The sequence below is a fragment of the Lepidochelys kempii genome, chromosome 8, assembly GCF_965140285.1.
Source record: "Lepidochelys kempii isolate rLepKem1 chromosome 8, rLepKem1.hap1, whole genome shotgun sequence".
Lineage (NCBI taxonomy): Eukaryota > Metazoa > Chordata > Testudines > Cheloniidae > Lepidochelys > Lepidochelys kempii.
In genome coordinates this window covers 65,569,839-65,594,581 of record NC_136387.1, presented here as the reverse complement: position 1 = coordinate 65,594,581, position 24,743 = coordinate 65,569,839, and the positions used below count along the sequence as shown (strand labels likewise).

Genomic DNA, 24,743 nt, shown 5'->3' with positions numbered 1-24,743 from the left:
TAGGAGTTTATACAGTTTCTACAAGTGATTGTGCAGCCGATAATCTCAAAAAATTAAAGTTTAAATGAGATTCCCTTTTTGATTTTAGTGTCTCACGACATACAGTAATTCAGTACTGGTAAAATAATTACCAATCAGAAAGCAACACTAAGGGAATCACTTCTTTGCAATCTTATCACAGATTTTTTTCCCACAGGACCTAAAGAATGTAAACACTAGGGTTCTTTTTAACGTAAAGTATTAATACTCTTATTTTAAACATACGTCGATCCACATTTGCCCAGTTACCTTTTAGGATAATGAAATAAGGCAAGACTTTCATAACTGGGGCACTACATGTTATAATACTGATATCTTCATTTGGATAGAGATGTAATTATTTGTCCTTCTCCAATATTTGTTCTGCAGCAGACTTTGGTCTACATAGACATGGCAGTATCACTCTTCTTTACCCATGGAGAATATTTTAATTACCTAACTTTTTTTTAAAAAAAAATATTTGTTTTATTTAAATTATGTGTTTAAAACTTACTTTCTTTTCTTGATAATTTTAAAGATCACTTCTTAGCAAGCAGTTTTACTTCATCAGCTCATACATTTTGATTGTTGGTTTTTTTCCATCGCTAAATGCACTTTAGATGTTGACTTGCATTATTTAGCAATGTTACCATTTGAAATCTGAGAAGATTTTATTTATTTTTAAAAGAAACTAACTTTAAACAGGATGGCTAAAAGACTGAAAAACTTCAGCAAGCTTATTTAGCATGAAAATCTTAGACAATGCCAGAGCCATGTTTTTGACACTGTAATTGAAACATGGTTGAATTGGCAAATTTACTTTGGAGCAACTATTTGTGATGTTTTATATCCATCTCATGTGATACTAGTAGAAGAGGGATACTGCCTGATTTAATTACATGAACACACAAAAAACAAACTTCAGAACATATTAAGAATGTCAAGCTAACTTATTAACAGACTCTTCATATTATCTATTTGCAGGCCTGAGACACAGACATTCAAAACCAGGCTTTTATGATTTGGTGGAGTTACTATACAGTATGTGGCCTACTCCAGACCTTTATTACAGATTGAATAGGTGTCACAACATTTATCACAGGCAAAGTAAGTGTTGGGTCCTTGGAAGGATGATAGAAGATGTTGATGGTGCAGTTTTGCATCCTTTAGAGTTGTTTTAGAAGTCCTGCTGTACAGTGAAGGATTTTAGTGCACTCAATTTCTCCGCTATATTAGCTTAATAACACAGATCAGTTTGTTCCTAAATTTCTTCATAGTGGCGATCAGAAAAGTTAAATATACAAGAATTGTTCCGGTTTTTTTCATGTTGACATTGGTGATAGATCCACTTGTAAGCTTGTTTCATTCCAGTACAAAGTCCTGTAAAGATTCCTTTGGGGATGTGTAGCATTTGATTCACAGTTTGCAATACAAATACCCTGATACATCACTTATTTACTATTAAATATTTGATTATTATACCATTTTGCAAAGTCTTAAAACCAAGTTTTTAATTAGCATTGCTTGGAGCTGTTCAGAGTATTTTTTTTTCTTGAAAGCAGAAGCTCTAGTGGGTATAATTTATGCTCTCTTTGCATGCAGCATTTCAATGAGAAGGTTATTACATGGCACATCCCCATTCAGGTGTTTGTAGTAGAGGTATTCTTCGGCCTGCATACTGATGGCCCGGATTTCTGGTAGCCGCAGGAGAAGCTGCCCAAATTTGTCTGTCTGTTGTGGATAGTTGCACATTGTATAGTCCAGCAGAGCAGCATTCACTTGTTCCTGAACACCTTCCACAAGCTGGAAGTTCTCAAGGTTTTTGACATCTGAGGGGGGGAAAAAGAAAGTAACATTTCAATTGCATCTGAATTCCTGTTTACTAATGCAATGTTTTACTTAAAAGATGTTTTTTTCTCTTGACAAAAGCATACTTTACATGCTGCTGAATATTCAGCAAATCCATTCCCCAACTTTCCTGGGAAAATGATCACAAAAGAACTCTAGCAGAGTGTCTTGTTGAAATTTTGCATACACCTCAAATCAATTAGACACCAATGGATTTTGAGCAAGGTCAACTCTTTTCATAGCTTACAAAAGGAAAGGTTGAAGATTTCTGAAGTAGATGACCATAATATATTGCCAGCAAATGAGTCCCCAGAGGGAGACCTATCTTTAACCCAGTATATTAAACAATTCATATAATTCTGTATTAATTTTTCTGACCCAAGGTGAAATCTTTGTCCAGGGTATGATGTAGTTAATTCTAATAAAAAGTGACAGGGTTCTTGTTTCTGTTTGACATTTTCTAAATGATTCTGAAAGCCTTTGACTTGTCTAGCCTATGCTAATGAGCCATCTGGTACACTCCAGTGACTGCCAAAATAATCTTACCTACTAGAAACTCTCTAAAATATATATTTCAATGACTAATGATCTTTATAAAATAAAACCCATGTCCTTTGGACAGAATAAAAGATAAGAAAAGTGCCCTTTAACCTGAATATGGTTTATAAATTCTGATACATTGATCTTCTTTGCTATTGGACAACTGTCATTCACACTGGTGAGGTGGGCACTGACAAATTGTTCATTCTAACAACATACCATTATCTATAAAGCACCTCTGAGCTCTCTAGGAATGTTGAAGTAGATGGTTTACTAAAAGGTAGTTTGGTGGCATACTTATTTTGATGTGTCTATATTGCAGTATTATATAGTCCTTAACATGAGATGCTGAACTTTTTTTATTATTCAAAAGAGTGTAAATTAAAGTTCTGTTCAATGCAAAAGACAACACTATTGGAAAGCTTAGTTAGAAACTAAAACACAAAAAGATCTAGAAATTCAAAATTTCAGGATAACTAAAATCATCCTGCATACATGTATGCACCAGATGCTGTTAAATTAACAACTTTAAATATATGTATGCAGTGATCAAGGTACAGTTGCTGTGAGAACGTGTCTTGGTTGTCAGCATAACATTATGACACAAATGAATGTTAGCAAGAAACACAATAACAATGTTAATTAACATGAACGTAGAGGCCAAATTTTCTCCTGTGCAGATTTTTCCAGCATAGTAGGCAGGGAACTTGCTGAATTCCCACCTGTGGAGTCTCCTTCAAATTTTATTGGTGAAGGGAGGTGAATGGAGTTTTTCATTATGAAGAGCAAGAATGGGTTTTGGCCTGGGATACAAGTGGCACTCACTTGAGCCCAAGCTTTGACCTAATTTATTTTAAGCTTTAGGCTATTAATGCTAGAATGTGTTTTAATGCTTTTAATAGGTAAGAGGATAAGAGTGCTTGAAACGCAAGTAGATGAACACACGGTATAAATTACAGGCTTGGCAAAAAGGTGAGACCTAGTAAGGCCTATTACAAAGTTGGCATAACTAAATCAGGAGTAAGCATTAATAAGTCACCTAGGGTCACCAGTTCTGGGGACTTTTTGTGATTTGTATCTTGTGACAAGCAAGTTAGCCACACAAGTGAAAAACAAGTTATATAGTAGCTTTTGGGGGGATTTGGGGTACATCTATCCATGGAGCTGACTACACTGATGTATCAAAAGTAGTGGGAAAGGGGTTGACCTAACAGTGAGGCCAACTGTAGAAAGTTAATTATGGGTAGCCAGCATACCAAAAAAGGTTTCCCAGAATATCACAAATGGGTTGGGGCTGAACCATTGTCAGATATGGTCCCAGTCATGTGTAGATATAAGGAAAGAAAGGGGTATAAAGAAGGCATGTATCTGATCTTTGGTGAGCACCTGAGAAGCTGATGTAAACTGGACCGTCACTTCCAGATTATGGTGGACTCCACTGACTATATCTATTTTTATCTGTTTCCTATGTTTTCAGAAGTTTTAGTATGACAACACTAGGACTGGCTGTTTCTATGCATCTGATTTTTGTTCAGTTGCATGAATGATTTGTGTGCTTTGGTTATTAAATAAAAACTCTATTAATGTGATTCACCAATCTCATTTATTAAATAATAATGTATGTAGCTGGTAGAGAGGGAACCTGCTATCTGTGATTGGTATACTTTGCACCCCAAATCAATTTTTCAGCCTATATGCCAGAGATCAGGTCCATCGGCACCTATTCCTAAAAGTACTTCTGATGGAGCAAAGCCTGGTTCCTGCACAGAGCCCAAATAAATTCTGCTGTGTGCAGGAAGACGTTGGAGGTGATTGAAGGACAGAATTTTCCCATTCCAACCTGGCAACAAGGTCTGAACCACTCTGAAGTTTCTGCATGGCCATTAATGCAGACTTGGGACTACAGTAGCATACGCAGCTCTTTGCATGGGTTGTCCCATAGCCACAAATCCCTACTATGTATGCCTGCTGTAGAGACTGACATGCAGCAGCTGCACTCTTCAGCATGCTGAAAATATGAGGTTTCCCTCCATGGTTACTCTGCACCTTGCTCCTTCAAAGTGCTAGTTTGACTGTGTGTGTGTGTGAGGCCTCCTGTGACCAAGGTGTATTTGGCCCTTACACTCTCTGTCTGAAGAGAGGAACAGCCTATGCCTCTACATTGAGCTGAGTTCATGAATCAACCCTGGGCAATCCACTTGCCTCCTTTTTATTGTGCTGCAGTCCTGAGCAACTGGGAGCACAACCTCCTCATGAATTGCTCGCTGGCTTTAAGGAAGCCAGTGGGAAATCCCTAAAATTGGAGCAGGTTCTATTCATAGCTAGGGGTTCCAGAAACTAGACTTCAAAGCCTGATCAGCCACCTCCCCTAGTTATCCAAACCCTCAGTTATCCAAAGTTTTCTGGTGTTCCCAGAGATCTTTGGATAATCAGGTTTGCATTATATTATAAAAATATACCATGCATTGTTTTTAAAGACATTGTTTCAATGCTCATAATTGCAAACTATGTGGCTGTAATTAGTCCTCCAGGAGGCTGTAATTAGTCACTTTTGCTCTTTGCAATGTCTTGTGTGGGAAATGGCATAATTTCATTTTCTCTAGTCTACAGAAAACAAAGTGCACAGAATTAAATGTGAAAAGTTGTACTGCTCTGCATAAATTACCACTGCCATTTGCTTTTTAGAAGAATAATGACACTCACAAGGTATTTTGCAATTCTGCAATGGTTTAAAAATCTGTCTAAAATATGTTTCTGGGAGGTTGTTAAGAATACTAACATTACTAACTGTCACAATTATTTAAAATGGGTTACTTTCAAATGTGAAATATAATCACTAGTTTGCTGCTATAATGTAAGAAATTCCCACAGACACTGCAGGTGAAGTAAAAGACAAACAGATAAACAGGGAGTATACAGTTTAGACTATATTAAATGAACAATGATATGTTACAAAATCAGTATGTCAAACATCATCTTATAAATGTAACTTTTGAACTGCTTTCAGCTACTGTGGACCTGATCCAAAACCTATTAAAATTGATGGGCATCTTTCGACTTCAATAGATTTTGGATTAGGCCCTATTTTAGGTTAAATTATTATAATATTTTTATAATAAGTTTAATCCTGACTTCTGCTCTATGTTCTTAAATATTACTCATGTTTTCAACTGTAACTTCACAAAACCACTCAATTCTTAGCAGAGATGAAGAACAGCCAAAGTCTGAAAATACACATACTTCTTAAGTTGGTGTTTTTTCTTCTTGTTTTTTGTTTGATATGGAGGCAAAGTATGTGCTGTTGAGAGACATATTCTGCTGTCAGATGTGCTGGTATCATATTGGAGTCAGCTATATACTGCCCTCAGTTAAACTTGTGCTACCTGTGACCTATGACATTAGTTAGGCCTGTGTGACCCTTTGTGAGTTCAGTGGCTCGATTTGATTTAATGGAGGATGCATGGAGGTGAGGACAGAATCTGTCTCTGTGATATTTTCTCACTTCAGTGCACAGAGCTTTAAGCATTCCTATAGAACAGTGATGACCACTCTAGGAATGCCATATAAATAACTTCAATTAACAATGACATTAAATACCAATGCTAGTATTGTGGCTAAAATGCCACATATTCAAGTTGAAAATACACTTCTTAATGCATTTGCTTTAGAGAGGTATTCTTAATAAAGTATTACCATTGCCTGTGGTCTCGGAAAACCCGCTGGGTCTCACAAATTATGCACAAAACAAATGTAGAAAAACACAGGAGATAATTATGAGGCATTGATATAATGGGAACACATGATTTTAGGCTTCATTGTGAGGCCCAGTACCCCTATAAAATATAACATTTACTTCATAATTTTTTTTTCTTGGAACCCTTATGGATTTACTTAAAAGTAGTCACAGTAATAAATGTAAATACTTTTAAAGAGATAGACAAGGTGGGGAGAGGTCCACCTCTGACGAGGATGAGTAACAAGGAAAAATAGAAAATGTAAGGTATTTTTGTTGGCTTCTTCAGCTTTGCAGGTTAGAGCAAAGGAGATTATAACACTATTGGGCCCACTGCTGCTTCCTGATGCTTGTGTATTTAGCTGATTATTCATAATGTGGTACTTAACAGTAATTTTGATTTTCTTTTATTTTAGCTATTCTAGGATTTTTTTTTAACATTTGTGGTTGTACCTCTGGGTAAAGCGATTTGATTTCATTATAAAAATATTTATCTTCTGACTAAAGATTCTATGACCACTAATGTTTTATGTGGACAAAGCACCAGTCAACATATTGAGATCAGTTGGGATGAAATTCACCTGACAAGTATAGTAAGAAAATCTGTAGTGCTTTTTATAAAATTATTCAACCTATTCCAGTTTTTTTTGCAGTCTATATGTCTGTCTATCTTTGTATCTCTTAGTGAGATTTTAAAGTACATATGTTTAAGCTTAAAGTAATAAATTCGTTTAGAAGATTTAAAAACTTGTAAAATAAAATGAGCAGAAATAGCCCCCCCCCCCGGCACCCATACACCCTTTAAATTCTAGCAACTAGAAAACGCATGTTGTGTTGCTACAGTAAGTCCAATCTCTTATCTCATCTACTTTATTCACTCAGGGACTAATTACCAACTTTTTACATGAAACAGCCTTACTGTGAGCTCACAGTGGGGCGCACATCTTTTTCCATCCTTATTGGAGAGTACACCCTTAGGTCTTCTGGAATATATTACATGTTTTACAAGAACTAGCAATAGCTATTCTGTCAAACATAGACTTTGTGTTCTCTATAGTTTACTTCTGAAGATGAAGACAAAAAAATTATTATAGTGGTGCCAGTAGCAGCCCTATAGTCACAGTAAAGGTCTGTCAGTATTCTCACTAAATCCTCAATTTTCACGGGTTCATACCTCTGTCATCAAATTGTGCTCTAAGCTGAAATTTTGCATACAAGATGAGCACACTTGGGTTTTGAAGAAAACACTTTTGCATATTTTCCAAAAAATGGGTCTGGCCTTTAGAGGGGGGAAATATTTAGGTTTCAGAGAGATTTCCTCCCCTCATGTTCCAAACTTGAAACACTGAAATTTGGTGTGCTATTAATCTATAGAGAGCTCTCACTGGTTTGGGAATTTTGAAAAGAAAAATGAAAGGGAATGAGAGATTTAACTTTGAAAAATGGTTACTGTGCAGGAGCTGTGTAAATACTTTTCAAAGAATGTTAATTAATTTTTAGTACTTCATTTCACCAGCCACTCCTGTCTGTATTGCATGAACCAACTGGCCATGCACATGCACAGAACCCATAATTCCACTCCCTCCTCTCTGGACTTTGGAGTTCTCAGCTCCTAATCTAGTTCCACAAATGAGAATGCTAATGTTCTCAATATTTTAAGGTATGAGAGGAGAATTTTTCCAGAAGATGTCAAAAAGTGAAGTACTTTAGAGATGAAAATTCTGAAATGGTTCCTTTTTTAAATGTTTACATTTTCCCCAATGTTTCCTTGCCTCTCTGCTCTTAGACTCCCAAAAATCACATTGGGCTGCAAAATTTGAAAGAGAGAGATTTCGACAACATTTTGTAGTAATAGGTTTTGTGCTGTATTTACAATACTTTAAAGTAACTTGCTATTCTAAAAGACCATGATCCATACTTCCGCAACAGATCTGCTCCCTATAAGTGTTCAGAATCATATCTACTTACTTTTGTGTCAAAATATTTTATAACTGCTTCATACTTCTGTTAAGTTCTGGAGATAAATATGACTAGGAGAGAGTGAGCTGGATTCTGTTCCTTCCTTCCTTTGTGCATCAGCATATTTACTAAGTTCCTATCACATCTGCTTGTGCAACCCCAGAAGACAAGGAGCTTTGTACAGATTCACCTAGGCCTAATTTGACCTCCAGAATCTTTATTACTGGTGATGATACATGAAAAGAAATGAAGCCAGCTTGACTCTCAGATCCCAGGTTGAATTTGCAGGGCTGGCAGATAAAACAAAAACCATTACTACTTTTAAACTGAGGACATTTATCATTGAAATAATTGAGACACAATAAAAATGGAATCCCACAGCAGCATATTTACCAAGTCACTTTTCAAAGTAGAGATTAATTTAAGTCCTGCTCCAATCCCTATTGACTTCAGTGGGCCATAGATAAAATTCTTAAATTTATTATATATTAAACTCTGTTTCTCAAAGGACTCAGCTGTAGGGAAAACATATGGACAAATACAGTAGTATACTTGATGTATACAAACTGCTTGGGTGCCCTATTAAAGACCTTTGTTCTCCTCTGCCTCCTCACCACATTTGCAGCAGCTGAAGCACCCTTCAGCCTCAGCCTCCTGAGGTCACAACTGACATTTACACTTGGACTTTTTTGGCCTATCAGCTGTCAGATGCCTGAATCTCCCACTCTCTCCTCCTTCTTTCCTCTTCTCTTTTCTCCTCATGCCTTCATTTCTTCCCTCCCTTCCTTCTGTCCAATTTATTTCTTCATTATTCTTCTACCTGCCCATCCAAAGAATAAAAAAAGCAACTCTGGAACTAATAAATCATGTGCCATCCATTCCGGTGACCACATGCTTGTAATTTGCATCCTTTCCCTACATTATTTATTTTTGTCTTTTTAAACTATATACCCTTCAAAAGAGGGACTGTGTCTTTCCATATGCAAGGTTGAATAGCAACTATGATATTTTGGGGTCTATCAAAAATAAGACTCCTCATAGGTTTCTAAAGTTGAACATGCAAAATTATAGGATATTTTGGACAATTTGGGCAGAAGTGACTTGCTGAAGGTCATATAAGGAGTCTATGGCAGGGAATAGACTATATCTACACTTATGGTGGCGTGTACACTACAGGCAGTACACATGTCACTACCTGCCACAAGGAAAGAAGGCAGGCAGGGTCCATACTTGTCACTGCAGTGTGTAGCTACGTGCTACAGTGAAAGGCTCTGGCAGTGGGGGAAGGATCTGGGAGCAGGGAGGTAGTGGGGAAAGGCTCCGGCAGCAGGGAGCTGCTGCCAGAACCTTTCCTCACTGTCTTCCGGCTGCCAGAGCCTTTTACTGTGGTGGGGAAAGGGTCTGGCAGCAAGGCTCTACACTGCTAAAAATAGACGTGGGAGGCTCTACTTTGGCATGTAGAGAGCTGTGTGGACAGTGTCAGGTATGTACACTGGGGGTTCAGGCATGTGGGGCACACTACTCGTGTAAGTTGTGTCTCGCTGTCTGCACTGATATTTATAGTGCTGGCTGGGTGTGCATTGTCTGTACTCTACATGTTGCCATAAGTGTAGAACATAGATTAGAACCCATATTACTTGACTCCTAGTCAAGTCCCCTGTCCACAGTATGACTAATGGCTAGAAATATTCAGCTTACCAAATATGGCAAATACTTGTACTTCTAAGCGAGCTAAGGATTTCATTGGCCTAATAATTCTTTCTTCTCAGAGCCTCTTTGTTTCAAGAGTTGTTGACTGAACTAACCGTAGTCATAGGAACCTGATTTGTCAACATATAATGTTTACAATTTGTAGGTTATGAATATTCAAAATCAGTGTAATTTTATATGAAATTCCTGGAAATGGTGGGTGGGGCAATCTTTCAAAAGACTTGAAGCTGAGAACAAAGGTAAATAAGGTGTTATATTTAGATAATGACAAATCACAATAAAAGAGGAATGTGGAAATATACATTCCTTGGATGGGAAGGTACTGAAAGTCTGGAATAAAGAAACAGGGGTTTTTAGATAGGCATTTTAGGGGGGGAAGTTGGAATATTATGTTTCCCCTTTACTAATTAAACCCTGTTTATTAGAGGAATAATGGGCAGATTAATTTCAGGTGTAGTTCCACTTTAGTCAGTGAAATTACACCAGGAATGAATATGACCAAATAGAAGTACAAATATTTTTTGAAAATATAGCCTATATAAATGTCTACTGTGGTTAAAACACAGAAGTGCAGCTGTCACTGAAACCCTCTTGAGTAGCAGGCTGTATCCTTTTATAAAGCCCATCTGTCTCTATGAAAAATGCATGATCATAAAAAGCAGTGTTCCTTAGGGAAAAACCTCTCTGTGCTAATCTTGTAGACACTTTACAAAACACTTTTTTAAAACTTAAGTTTGCTTTTGATTTTCATTCTGGAACTTTTGTGTTTTTGCGAAGTTTTCTTATTCTAATAGAATAAGATATGAGGTTCAGTTTGTTCAGGTGGCAAGTCCAGACTATGAATAAGCTATGTTATAATATGAAAGAGAATTAAACAGGCAGATCCAAGTGGGGATATATTAAGCCAAATTTAAGCTCCAGTTGTTGAATTTAGCCTGTACTGGATGTCTGGTTTGCCTCGGGATAAATTCAGCTTTTCAGCTAATCGAATGAGGAAAACTGCCTCCGGTATGATAAAATTTACAAGAGAGCTCAGTCAAACAGTTCTTGTTATAAATATTAGCTTAAAGGCATTCTTCTGGTTTTTGGATCAGGAGTGTATGTACATTTAATTATTACATTTAAAACTTTTATCAACTTGGCTAAAATGTTAGGTCAGCCAGTTATATTATGATGCTCTATAGGTAAGAGAAGAGCTTCATACTCCTTTTACTTTTGTATTATTCTGTGAATCTTGTTTGGCTACACAACACCATTTGGTTTCAGTGTAACCAAGTCCCAGCAAGAACAAGAATTGTAACGTCTTTTCTTTAAAATGAGAAAATATAGCTTACAGTAAAGATGTTTTAGTGATTTACTAATTTCAGAGACCCTGTACAGTGCCATGTTTTTCTGTCAACATAATAGATATGTTGGCAGAAAAATTACCTAATTTAGTAATTAAAACAAAACAAATACAGATGAAGAACATAAATATTTAGCAAAAAAAAAAGGAGGACTTGTGGCACCTTAGACATCTGATGAAGTGAGCTGTAGCTCACGAAAGCTTATGCTCAAATAAATTTGTTCGTCTCTAAGGTGCCACAAGTACTCCTTTTCTTTTTGCGAATACAGACTAACACGGCTGCTACTCTGAAATAAATATTTAGGTGTACTGTGGAATCTAGTTGATAGGTAGCTGTAAGTTTGTATAAGTTTTAAGTGCTAACCATAGCAACATGTTCTGTATGGTATGGTAACACACAGCCCTCTCCTAATGGAACACAGTCATAGACCGTTTGTACTTTTTTGAAGTTTTGCACACTCTACAATGTGAGTGGAAATTCTTTTTCCATTAAGCAAATGACTTTTCTTGTTTAGTTTTTTTGTTTGTATTCACTTGAACATTTTAGCTCTTACCTTAAAGGGCTCAATCCTGCAAGAGGCTGAGCACTCTGGTCTCAACCCAGCAAAGCAGTTAAGTGTGTGCTTTACTTAATGTGTGTGCGAAGCGCTTTGCTGAATCTGGACCAGAGTGCTCAGCAGGATGGAGCCCACTGTGGCAACAAAACAGTGCAGACACACTCACTATGATCACAATTCACTTTCCTGGGCCCAATCCTACACCACTGAAATCAGTGGCACTTTTGCCATCAGTTTCAATGGGATGAGGGGTCAGGCCCTGACATTTCCATATGGCAAGATTACAAAACCAGGGGCCAAAATGAAGGAAAATAATCCAGAGTCCAACCAGCATCTTATTTCTGGGGGAAAAATATCCATTGTCAAAGTGATTTCCTAACAAGGTCATTAAAGCCAAGTTCTTATCAATAATTTTTTGACATTGTTTAAATTATTAATTCATCCAAGTGCTTGGGGAAATGTATTTTGTGTATGACGGACAGTAAATCCATAGTGTGATTTTTGTCTTCTGCACTCCAAAGCATGTGGCAGAGGGAGCAACAGGGATACTGACCAAAGGAATCTCAAAGTACATTAGCCATTGTAGCTCTTACTTTATATATATATTATATAGGTACAATGAGGTGTGTTAAGAATAGAATGACAGCCTCACTCTTTTCCATGCATTCAGTGCTAACAGTAAGGGGTTTTGTTGTTCATAATATCTATTTTGCTATATCTGGCAAGTAGTTACCATAATGAGAATAAAGATTTGTATAATTGTTATGGTTCAGTAATGTGCTGTGCAGTATGGTATGATAACAATAGTGGTAATAAAGTTTGACTATTTTTACATAATATCAATGAAAAACTTGAGCTTTACTATTATTACATATGGGATAGTCTTTATTGGGAGCATCTGCGTTTTTCACAATGTAGACTTTACAACTACAAAGATGGTTGGAGATTGGTAATGAAATATGGGGTCTTCCCATCTAGGCGACTGGTTCAAATCCATCCAAAATTAGAGCTGATCAAAAGTCATCTGATGCCAGTTTGGTGGAACTATGTAAAATGAAGGGGTGGGAAGTGCCATTCCTCACTGGCAGATGTGGATGTCACAAAATCCACCATCAGGGCCGAGTGTGAGAATCTGTATCTGTGCAGATAATAGGTACTGCTGTTGGCATTCTTGGCAGAGAGGCCAAGGAATGAATGGGCATGGAGACTTTTCACCTTTCCCCCCTTAAAGTGGTCCCTCCAGGTCAAGGCAAGGCACTGCTGCTTCTTGTTCCATAGATAAAAAGCAGGCTTCACTTTCAGAATCCTTGACCTTTCACTACCATTAAGTGCAGTTTAACTATGTGATTTACTACCAGAATATTTCAAACCATCTTTCTTTTTACATAGCCTTGTTACTTGCCTGAAAAGTGGTAACATAATTTTTCTACCAAGACTTTTTGTCTACGCTTGGATATAGAAGTGGTTTGGATACTTAAATTACAGAGAGAGATTTCATCCTGTGGCTTCCACATGTGCAAAGGCACTTTGCAGGTACAAATGCTTGCATATGTACTTTAAAAAGGTTATATACCTGTGCACATGCAAATGTTAAAATCTGTATTAATTATTTCCCCCCATTGGGTCTTCTGTATCAGTTGCTAACTTGCATATGCAGATATTTACAATTTCATGCACACACAGGTAGTGGATGGGTAAAGACTCCACTGAAATTTTACCCCACAGTGTGATGCTTTCCATAGCACAACTTAACTGTAGATTCATGTCTGTAAATTATATTATTTATTTGTATTCCGGTAGTGCCTGTGGGCCCCAGTGGAGATCAAGCCCTACTGTTCTAGATACTGTGTAAATAAATAGCGAGAAGCAGTCCCCGCCCCCAAGCACTCACAGTTTCGACAAGGCAGGGATGGGGGGAAATGAAGTATTATTCTCCCTATTTTACTGATGGGGAATTGAGGCATAGAGAGATGAAACTGACCTATCTAAGTCAGTGGCAGAGCCAGGACTTGAACTCAGATTCTTTGAGTCCCAGTTCAGTGTCTTAACCAAAATCCCATCCTTCCTTTCTAAATATTATTTTATTTTATGCTTGGTGGCCATTCTGTTTTGAACACATGACATTCTCATGAAGTGAGCTTTAATTCTCAGTCACCACCTTCATTTTCCTAGTCACAAATCTATTCAGAAAGGCTTCTATAGTGTAGCAGCAGAGCACATTTTAAAAGTTTTCCCTGGTGTAAATATGAGGGCTAATTAGGGATGGGTGGGCCAGGTTAAGTAAATCCCAGATCTCAAATCAAATTTGAACCATTGCTGTGGATAAACAGCTTGATCCTGTTTGTTGCTGAATGCCCTCAAGTAAGTCAATGTGAGTAAAGGGTGCTCAACACTCCAGAGGATCAGACCCTTAATTCTGCCTCCACTATCAAATCTCTGTAAAGACTTCTAATCCTAGTTCCATCTCCCACTACTGTTTCCTCTTCCACAGGGCTCTGGTGGGCACTAGGCTGAGCTCAGGTGCACCACTTACTGTCACCTACTGCTTCCCCTTTAGGGGCCCAATCCAACTCCCACTGAAATCAATGGGAGTATTTCTATTGAATTGACTGGTATTTGGACAAGGTCCTACTTGAAAGTAAGTGTCCCAATGCACCTCAGAGCATGTGAATTTTTCCAGCTGTGAGTTACAGGAGTGTTTACTTGTGGACAGGGTTACATTTCCCATTCCCATTTTATTTTCAAGAGTGGAATTTATATCTTCATTTTAATTATTTTTTACAGATTCTCATTAATCTTTCTAAATTAACAGTAGAAGTTACACTGGCTGTAGCTACAGAAATCTTTAAAGAAGCTTGAGTTTCTTACTTTTAAATGTGAGGTCATGACCGCGAAATATTGCTTTTCCATTAAATCACAGTACTGAAACAAGGGGGATATATGTTTTGTGGGATATAATTTAAGTAAGTATATACCCGCACCCTTGTGGTATATATTTATATAAACATGCAGACTTTCAAGTTCAAAGGTATTCAGCAGCAAACACTGGATTCTCTGGTTATACATGATCATATCCTAGAAATGCCAGAGGAACTGGTAAAATTTGCTGCAGCATTCTCCCACCCTTGCTGCAGAAAACAATACTTCACTGCTGGAGAAATCCAAGGGCCCTGATCATATCCCAGGCTATCAGCTCATAAATTTTCTTTTGTTTCTCTGCATTCTTGATTTACATTCACTAATTGGAAGTTAATGTGCTCCCAGAGGCACATAAATCATATTTAATCTAAAAATCATACGACTTTCTTCCAAGGTGTGCTTCAGAAGGCCACTGAACATGTTAAATATTCTAAATGCCATCACTGTATCTACTATGTCTTTGGTAATATTATGGTGAACCTTTTTTAGTAGGTAGTGGTGACTGGGTGTTTAACACAGAGGTTATTGTACCGTTTGCTTTAATCAGAGGAAGTTTTCTGAATGTGGACTAGTGAACATTAAAGCAACCCTCACTATATCTGTCCGGCTGAATTTAATTAAATTATTTCAAAACAAAGCAGTGAAAGATTTCATCTTGATATTAATTTTCGTAGTTCAGCTTTTGGGGTAAACAAACAAACAGTTCCCAGTGTAGAAAAGACAAATCAGCCTTGGCACCTACCCTGCAAAAGAATTACCAGCTAGAGTAACATGACATTGGATCCAGTTGCATCAAAAATCCCAGATGTTTGATGTTTCAAATTCAGACATCCTTCATTTAGACCGAAATAACAGACATTTATTGTGTACCTTGCAGTTGGTGACTATTTAACAGCAAGGTGCTCTCACAGTATGGTACTCTTTACTTTATGTGCACAGTAATGAAAGTTCACTATTGATTTTTCTGTAGCTGCTTGTAACTATTATAGTTGATACATCAATAGAAAAGGAAAGCACAATGTTTCACAGGAGGCAGAAAATCAGAGAATACATGATGCTGTGATAGTAAATCATGGCATAATCTCAGGAATTGATAGATGGTTACTGCTCACTTGAAACCCATGGCTTTCTCTGAAAAGACTACCCTATAATCGCCCAATATGTTCTAACAGACTGACTGCCTGTAACAGTGCTAACGGACACAGCACAATGTTTCATCTTCAAAGTAATAGTTTCCACAAGCTCAGTTGTTTTGTTGTGGCAGAGTCCATTTTGCATCTTATTGCAAAGGGAGACAGAGAGAGAATATGGGTAGGACTTGAACTTTGTAAGAGATTATTTCCAGAAAAGAGCACAGAGGATTTAAGTAAGTTGTCATTAATTCTCAACTTGCAGAAGTCTGCAGGTCTCAGTAAAGGAAATGCCTAAGAATTGGTTATTGTTGGTGTCAAAATATTTGAGCTGTTTTGTCAGAAAAGACAACTGCACAGAAAATAAGTTTACCACAACCACTTCCGGTTCCAGTGTTCTGAAAGGGTGCCAGAAGTCATGTGAATAATTGGTGGTGCTCTTAAGTGTCTGCTGCTGTGTCTGCAGAATGTTTTCAGGGCACAAATATGTCTGAATTGTACAGTATGCCTTGTGAGGTTTTTACCAGGAATGTGCTCAGCTGCTCCATTCCCTTTTCATCCCTGTCCCAGCTATGGTAGTTTTACTTGTGGTTTTATTAACTGTATGGTCCCATCTCACTGCTAAACTTTTAAAATGTAAAGATCTGTGGTAAAGAAATGGGATATTACTGGGGGCAAAACTCCAGATAACATAGCTGGCTGGATGAAGCTTTATGTATTATTTATGCTCTCACAGTAGCTATTTACCCATGTTCCTGCACTTGTAGAATTCCCTTCTAGTTATTTTTTTGAAGAGTTCAGGGTTTGACTTTTGGCCCTCTCAGCCCTCCAAAAGGCAGCAGATGATTCCATCTCTGCAAGACATCTGCCAGAAAAAAATGGGTATCCACAAAGGGAACAGACATCCTCAGAAAATCACCTGCCTCCCTACCGAACTTGGACAGCAGCTGCCCTTTGAGGAAGAGTCTGTCTACAGTAATTTATTCTGTTTTGGTCCATGGGTATTTTTGGAGAGGAATCATCAGGAGGAGGCCCAGAGTCCTTGCCTTTCCTGTCCCCAAGCAATCCACTCCCATGAAGGGTTCTCCTGCAGTTGGGAGAATGGAGAGGGTGCTGTTGAGGTGCCACGCCCCATTTTGGCATCCTACCCCTTCTGTAGCTCAACAGCAGCAAGTGGAGGGGTATACTGGGACCCACATTTCCAAAGGGCACTGAAAGTCACTGTCTGGTGGTGATGGTCAAAGTATATTTTCCGCATAAACTCTTGAGTGTAGTTTATAAAAGCAAGTTAAGAATATCCTTAATAATTAAGGACAGTGAGTGAATCTTGTGCAGACTGAGGTTTTGGAAACTGCATTGAGTATTTTGGGGGCTTCTAAAGCTAGTTCACCCTGCTCACTTTCTGCTGCATGCTCCACCATTGTGGTAGGCATTGTACAAACAGATACAGACATAGGGCCTCTTCCCTTAAGAGCTCATGTACATAATTATGTATCTGTATTGTTGTAGTGTCTAGGAGTCCCAGACATGAACCAAGACCCATGGGGTGAGGTGCTGTAAACACAGTACAAAAAGACAGTGCCTGCACCAAAGAAATTGCATCTAACTACCGAAGCCTGTTTCTGCACTTTCTTCCATTGCTCTTTTCCTGTTCATTTATTTATTTCATTCTCCCTCCATCTCTCACTTTTACTCTTAGTTCTATTACATTTTTCTTTCCTTTCTGCCAATTTTCTCCTCCCCACCTTTTAATATTTTTACTTCTTTCTCATGACCCTCCATTCTCTTGCCATCTTTTCCTCTGACCCCCATACCATACTATTCTTACCCTTCATCTTTTACACTTTCACCACTTCCTCTTTTGTCCTGACATGCTCTTTTTCCTCCCATCTGTTTTCCTTCCTGAACTTCCTTCTCTCTTGTTGACCTGCTCTTGCCTCCATTTTCCTTTCTCTCCTGCAGATCCACTCATCATTTTTCGTTCCTCCTTTGCTAGGAAGCCACTCAAACTGCCCCAGTTGTTCCTTCTACTCCACCCAGCATCCATATTCCTTCCTTTTCTCCACTTTCAGGTCTCTCCCCCTTCTCTCTCTCTTTCCAAGTTGTCCCCCCTTCGCTCTCTCCCAGGTCCTCTATTACATGTCTTCATTAACCACCTCAGTCCCCACAGTTACAAGAGTGCTCTCTAAACGAGATGTCTGTATATATATAGCTAGTTAAATAATGTACTAGAAGATGGTGCTTAAGAATATGCAGCATTGCACACAGGTTTTCTAGGAGCAGTAAAAGTTATTGTTGTGCCTTGCAAATGGATTCCTTTGTGCAGCTCTTTACTTCAGTTCTTAACGGCTTTCCTGTCTCCACCATGGCTAATTCCAGCTGTGTGTTTTTGGCTGTAAGTAGGATAGGCCCAAGAATCTCTTCAGCCTGGCTGCAAAGATTCTTTTGATGCAGAGCCAGGATGAATCAGGAGCTACTGCTACTATGTATTTGCATAGCCCTCCACATCAGACCTCTCAGCAGTAGGAAGCAGAGGTCATGTCCACTCTTGCTGCACAGCAAAGAGGCAGGCAAGTGTACATTTGGTTGGCCAGCAGGTGACAGGAATAAAAGCTCCCATTTGGCACTGGAGAAGGCACTGCTCTGCTCGCAACCTGGCAGGGCTGCTACAGCCATCGTCGGGCATCAATGGGATGAGAGAAGTATGACGGGGATTTTTGGCACACACTGCAGCGTGTGTTCCCTTAGAGGCTGACTATCAAGTTTATGTTGGCTTTCAGGTGACCATCTTATGTTCATGCTGTGTTTAAACATGTTTGTAGCCAACAGCTCTGATCCCAGTGTGGAATGGGCCTCTGTTGGGGTAGATTGTTCCATATTTCAGATTTAGCTCATAGTTATTTACAGCACTTCATTGTTCCCTTCTACACCTCATCATAAATTAATGTTTGTAAACAAACTCTCGAGATGTTAGAAATTGGCTGGGAAAATCACTGTTAAGATTTTTAAAGGTTCCATATATTTAGTACTGCAAACTCCTACAAGTTAGATATTATGGCCAGATCCTGCCAATCCTTACTTATGTAACTAGACACATTGCTTACTTACAGCAGTAAGGATTTGCAAGAACCTCTTAGTTTTACTCTGGCGGGAGGGAGTGATGGGGGAATTATCAGTTCTATAATGATCACTTCTACATAAAAATATTTAACTCTCAGCCTGCTACAATTACTTTCAGAATCTATCCATACATTCAGAATATTACCATATGTCTCAATTCAACAAAGCACTTAAGATCATGCTTACCTTTAAAAATTTGGGGTGGGCCTATTGAATTCAAAATTAATCAAATGGATAAGTTTTGCTGGATAGGGGGCCTGGGACACCAAAACTGAGGAACTGGTCTAAGGAGTTTACTGCTTCTGCTTACAGTACTTGAAAATTGTGTATGTATGCTCATTTGCTCCCTCCCCCCAAACACATGCAATCCAGTGCCATACAAACATTGAACATATGTAATCTACATTAAAGACATATATGGTGCACAAATTCCAAAGTGACCTGTCAGACCCAACTGTTGATATGTGCTGTTTTCAGTATAGATGTTAGCAATGGGGGAAGCATCTAATACTACAGTGACTGACATTCTATAAATTCATTAGATAGATAAAGTCCCTTGGTGTTATGATTGCAGAAGATACTGGTAGGCTTATTCTGAAATCCCCACTGAATGCATATAAAGGCAGTATAGAATATAAACATCACTTGGATACCCATGTTTCTAATTACTGACAAAATTGTGTCTAACAAATATGTGACCTAATTTTCTCTTCAGCATCTGATCCTTTTGTTGTTTAAAAAATTGCATTTTTAAAAACCCAGTGAAAGAAACTGCCGGCTTTTTTTGGTCTGTAACATTCCCCCTTCCCCAAAGGTATAGTGACCATATCGAAAGTAGTTCATGCCTGGTGTAACTCCATTGAACTCAGTGGAGATACACCAAGGTGAATCTGCACCATTCATTGTGTTTTATCAAATAAAACCAATGCAAATGAATGATGATTATTTAATTTCTACATAATTTTGGCTTAGTGCAGTTGTTAAAACACAATCCATGTAACCATAAAACAGAAGGGTAACTGTGCTTCCTTTTGAGGAGTTTATTAACCATGACTCTAACATCCAGAGCTGAGGTGAATTATAAAGGATTAAAAACCAAAATGGCTGGTTTAATTCCTCCTCATAATTTATTAATCCCCCACCTCTGTTCATTTTACTCCTTTAAAATAATTTACTTTTTTCATAGACACTGAACAGATATAGATTGAGAAACTCTTTGAAGAAAGAAAAGGAGTACTTGTGTCACCTTAGAGACTAACCAATTTATTTGAGCATAAACTTTCATGAGCTACAGCTCACTTCATCGGAGGCATCCAATGAAGTGAGCTGTAGCTCACGAAAGCTCATGCTCAAATAAATTGGTTAGTCTCTAAGGTGCCACAAGTCCTCCTTTTCTTTTTGCGAATACAGACTAACACGGCTGTTACTCTGAAACCTGTCTTTGAAGAAAGGAAAGTAGAAAACAAATGTTAGCTGTCTGTTTTTCTTCTGAGCTGATTGTACAGTGTTTGGAAACCAGCATGGAAGGCTGGACTAAAAAATTGTCAGCTTGCCGAATAAGTGTTGTCCAAGAAGCAAAGAGTAGTCTTGCATGGTCAACTCAGTTTATCAAAAGCGGCAAAGAGTCCTGTGGCACCTTATAGACTAACAGACGTATTGGAGCATAAGCTTTTGTGGGTGAATACCAGTTTATCAAAATCCTCACTCCACCCATCATCATTTAGCATCTGTAACAACTTCAGGAATCAGGACTCATTTTCCATTATTTGGCTTTTTGTTGCTGGTTATGATGGATGAAGTGAAAGGAAGACAGCTTGATTTCTTTCCCTATATTGAATTTAGAAGGGCCAGAGTAGCAAAGGAATATGGTTTTGATATAAGGTTGCAAAGGAAAGTCAAGTACGTGTCATTTTGTGCCATACAATATATGGAATGTAAGTGTTTGGGTGTGAAAATTGATCTTTGAAAGGATTCATTTCAAAGGGTTCCACACAGTTTTAGCCCCTTAATTCCCACCAACATGAAAATGTAGAAGGTAATTCCTTCAGGACAATATGTTACACAATTTATAAAGAAAAAAGACTTCCCCCAACATCCATAAAGGTTCTTTAATCAGGGGCCTTTAGCTGTGACTTTTATGGAGTCTGTCATAAGGCAGCCCTGCCTAGAGTGTCCGCCTGTGACAGACTGCAGTATAACAGTCATGCTTGCCTCAGTTTCCCCTTTCAGAGGCCCCAGTAACTCTATGCAAGCTGTCTAGACCTACTTCACTCACAGCGTCTAGTCACCCTGTCTCAGTGCCAGATGATATTTTGGTTACGATACTTTCAATTATATAGCATCTTTTATTCAAGCATCTCATTATAACTTACAAAGGTGGATAGATACTATTACCATTTTACAGATAAGGAGATTTAGGCATCATTTGAATAATCCAAAGCCACATTGTGAATTTGTGACAGTCAATAATAGAAAACAATTCTCCTGACACCCATCCCCTTCGGAAAATCCTTCATAACATGAGTTAATCCTAAATGTGTTCAAATCTAAAGCAATTAGGATCAAAGACATAGAAAATAAACAAAAGCAATATGTGAAATATCTTTATTGGGCCAACCCAGTTCAACCGAAGTCTACTTTAATAGATTTTAAGGCCAGAAAGGACCATTATGATCATCTAGTCACAGGTCAAAGAACCCCACTCCCCCAGTAATTCTTCCATCAAGCCCATAACTTCTATTTAAGCTATAGCATATATTTTAGAAACCCATCCAGGCATGATTTAAAATCTTCAGGTGACACAGAATCCACCATGTTCCTAGGTGGTGGTTCAATAATTAATTATCCTCACTATTAAAACTACACCTACTTACTATGACCTGCCTAAAAAATATTTATTAGCTATCTCACCAGTTCCATTAGGGCACACTTAGGGCTTGATCCTAGAAATGTGAATAATCCCATTGACTGCAGTGGGATTACTCACACTAGTAAATATTTGCAGGACTAAACTTTTATCTGATAACCAGGGCAACTCTACACTAATAAGCAACCAACTCAATGAATTTAAAGGTGTCTCCTTGCTTGTGCAAGTCATTCTTAGGCTGGGAGTAAAGAACAGGGAATGTAAATGATCTTGTTCATTTCCAAAAGTAATCTACGCTAAATACCATCAGTTAAGTAAACAACACTATTAATGTAACAAGCATCACATGGGATAAATATATTGTCAAACTGCTGTTTGAAAAAATATACTTAAATTCATGGCGTTTTTAGCTATTGCAGCCAGCTGCCATCTCATAATAAATGAAATTCACTCCTTCCCTTGATATAAATACATATTGATTAGGTTTAAACTCTGAACTTCAAAATGAGTTATATCTGCCCATGGCTCAACTGCTTTGTTCACTAGACAGAGAAAAAAACCCCAACAACTCCAACACCTATTATACTGCGTTTAATTAAGACAAGCATCAGCTTTATGTACAATTATTTGCTTCTGCCAAGTCTCTATGGTGCAAATATTGAACGGTCACATCTCCTGAATGCTAATCAATCCTTTCTGAATTCCAAATGATTACATAAATTTAAGGAAATGTTTATTTGCCAGTATTATCCTCCGATGCATACATTAGTTAGACATTAGGATCAAGATATGTGCATCTATTTGACAAGTGTACAGTAAGTATTTTTTCAAAATTAGGCTATCATATGGGGAAAGTTAAAACTACGGCTGCATGCTAATAAAGCTGAGAACCCCAGGATATTTCTCTTGCTTATCTGAGTTCACTAGATACAATTTTTCTAATGCACTCGGGTAACAGTATGTGATGAATACATTACAAAGACCTCCAATGGTTATCACTTAAAACCATCATAATATTAGACCAGTTATAAAGAGGCATATTTTATAAGCTGTCAAAGGTAAAACAATAAATCTGGCGTGACCACGATGCTCATTCTGAATAAGATTAAATTAAACCATAAGTACTGTCTGATACTTTCAATAAGAATCAAGCATATTTAAGGCAACAATTCTATCTTTGCATGCATGTGTGCAGTCAGCTTTTACAGAACTCAACTAGAGATCTGCATTAGCTACTGGGGGCAGAATTTGTCCCACATAATACTTCACTTCCACCTTGTAAAATCTGTTTTGAGATCTTTGAATGAAACATGCTATATAAATGCAAAGTATTAGGAATATTATCTATGAGCCTCACAACAGCCTTTAAGATAAAGAACTATTATTGTTCCAATTTTACAGACTGTGAAATAGAGACACAGAAAGTCTTAAGTAACTTGCACATGTGAACTGGAAATAGAACTTCTGGGAATAACTTTGTCTGACCTAATCCTTCCTCTTGTTATTTTATGTTCCCAAATTTATAGCACCTTTAGTGAACTGTGTCTTTAACAAACCCAATAGCAGCCCAAACCAGAAAATCCAAGTGGCTGGGTTCAGGTGTGGTAGATGCAGAATGATCTCTGAGGAAGCTGCATTAAAGGTCTGTTTGTTGGGTTGTGTCTCTGTGTGTGATGATAAATTGAGGATCATATACCCCTGCACTGATTAGTTTCTGTCTAGCTCTCTGATATTGTCCTCTGTTCACTCCTCAGACCCCTTTGCCCTGCTCAAGCCACATGACTCACTTTGTTCCATCTCACACTCACCAGATCTGTGCATCCCTAAGCCTTGAAACTCCACCACAAACCAGTCCCCATGCCCCCTTCACATCCCGCTTTAAAACATAGTGCTTCCAAATGATATCCTAGTGTTCCTCACCTAAGAAGGGCTAACTAACCATGTGATAAAAAAATAAACCCTCAGCAAAAACTGTGGAAGTGACAAGTTACATGTGAACCACAAAGCTTTAGTAGTATTTGTTGCTAGCTTTTGTCTGTTTAGATAGTAAGTTCTTTGGAGCAAGGGACCATTCCTTGTCTGTATATCACCCAGCACACTGTGGATGCTATATAAGTAAATAATAGTAATAATTAATAACAAAATGCTTTTCCAGCTTCAGGCTGCTGCTGAGCTCTTGGAACCAACTGAAAAGTGTTGCGGCACAGATTTCTCTGTGTGCTTTCCAAGAAGCAAATGATGGAGCACAATAATGAGAGCTGTCCTCTCCCATCTGTGCTTGAGTACTATAGAGAATACACAGACATAAGTACAGGTTTCTTTGCTAATATTGCTCCTATCTGGCAGAAAAGGGGCACATCCATAATGGACAATATAACATCCAGGGAGCGTGAATCACAATTGTCACCCCATGTGACATGGTGGCCTGCTTGAAAACTAAGGCTTTCTTTGCTTTGTTTAATAGCCCATTGTTTGCCATACATAATGATTAAACGTTTATTGTTTGTACAAGTCCCTGTTGCCTCATGTTAAGTGAGATGCAAGATCAATAGTTGCTCTGCAATTATTTGCCCATTGATAAAGCCTTCATTTCTTAAATGAAGTACATTTATCTCTGTTCTGACAGAGATGAGAGAAGTACCAGTCAGTTGCTGCCTATTCTAGCAGTAAGCTCTGCAGGCAGACAAGTGGCTGGACATGGGTCAAATGATGTCTAACTTTCTTCCTATTGGCATTTCACTTTACAAACTGTTCTGATGGAAGCGTTGACAAATCCTTGCTGAGTTCTAATGGTGAAAGCTAGCAGGACAAATAGGCAGTTTTGGTAAAGGGAAAACAGTGGCTGGATTTCAGTTTAAATGACTTGACTGTAAAAATACTGGACAGCAATAAAGAAAAGATCTGTTGCACTGAAAACTCAAGATGATAGAAAATATCCCAATGAGAAACCTGCTTGGTTGTTAAAATGTCCATCTTAAATTAGTCATTTAGGTAATGA

The 24,743-nt window shown here is 38.1% G+C and overlaps 1 protein-coding gene across 1 annotated transcript in view; it reads right to left on the bottom strand.

Moving 5' to 3' along the window:
• Positions 1-727: 727 nt before the first annotated feature.
• Positions 728-24,743, bottom strand: part of NR5A2 (nuclear receptor subfamily 5 group A member 2) — a 99,653-nt gene continuing 75,637 nt past the window's right edge. Inside the window, exon 7 of the mRNA XM_073356777.2 lies at positions 728-1,847. Within this exon, the coding sequence (XP_073212878.1) occupies positions 1,600-1,847 (248 nt within the window). The 3' untranslated portion in view covers positions 728-1,599. The remainder of the gene's footprint in view (positions 1,848-24,743) is intronic.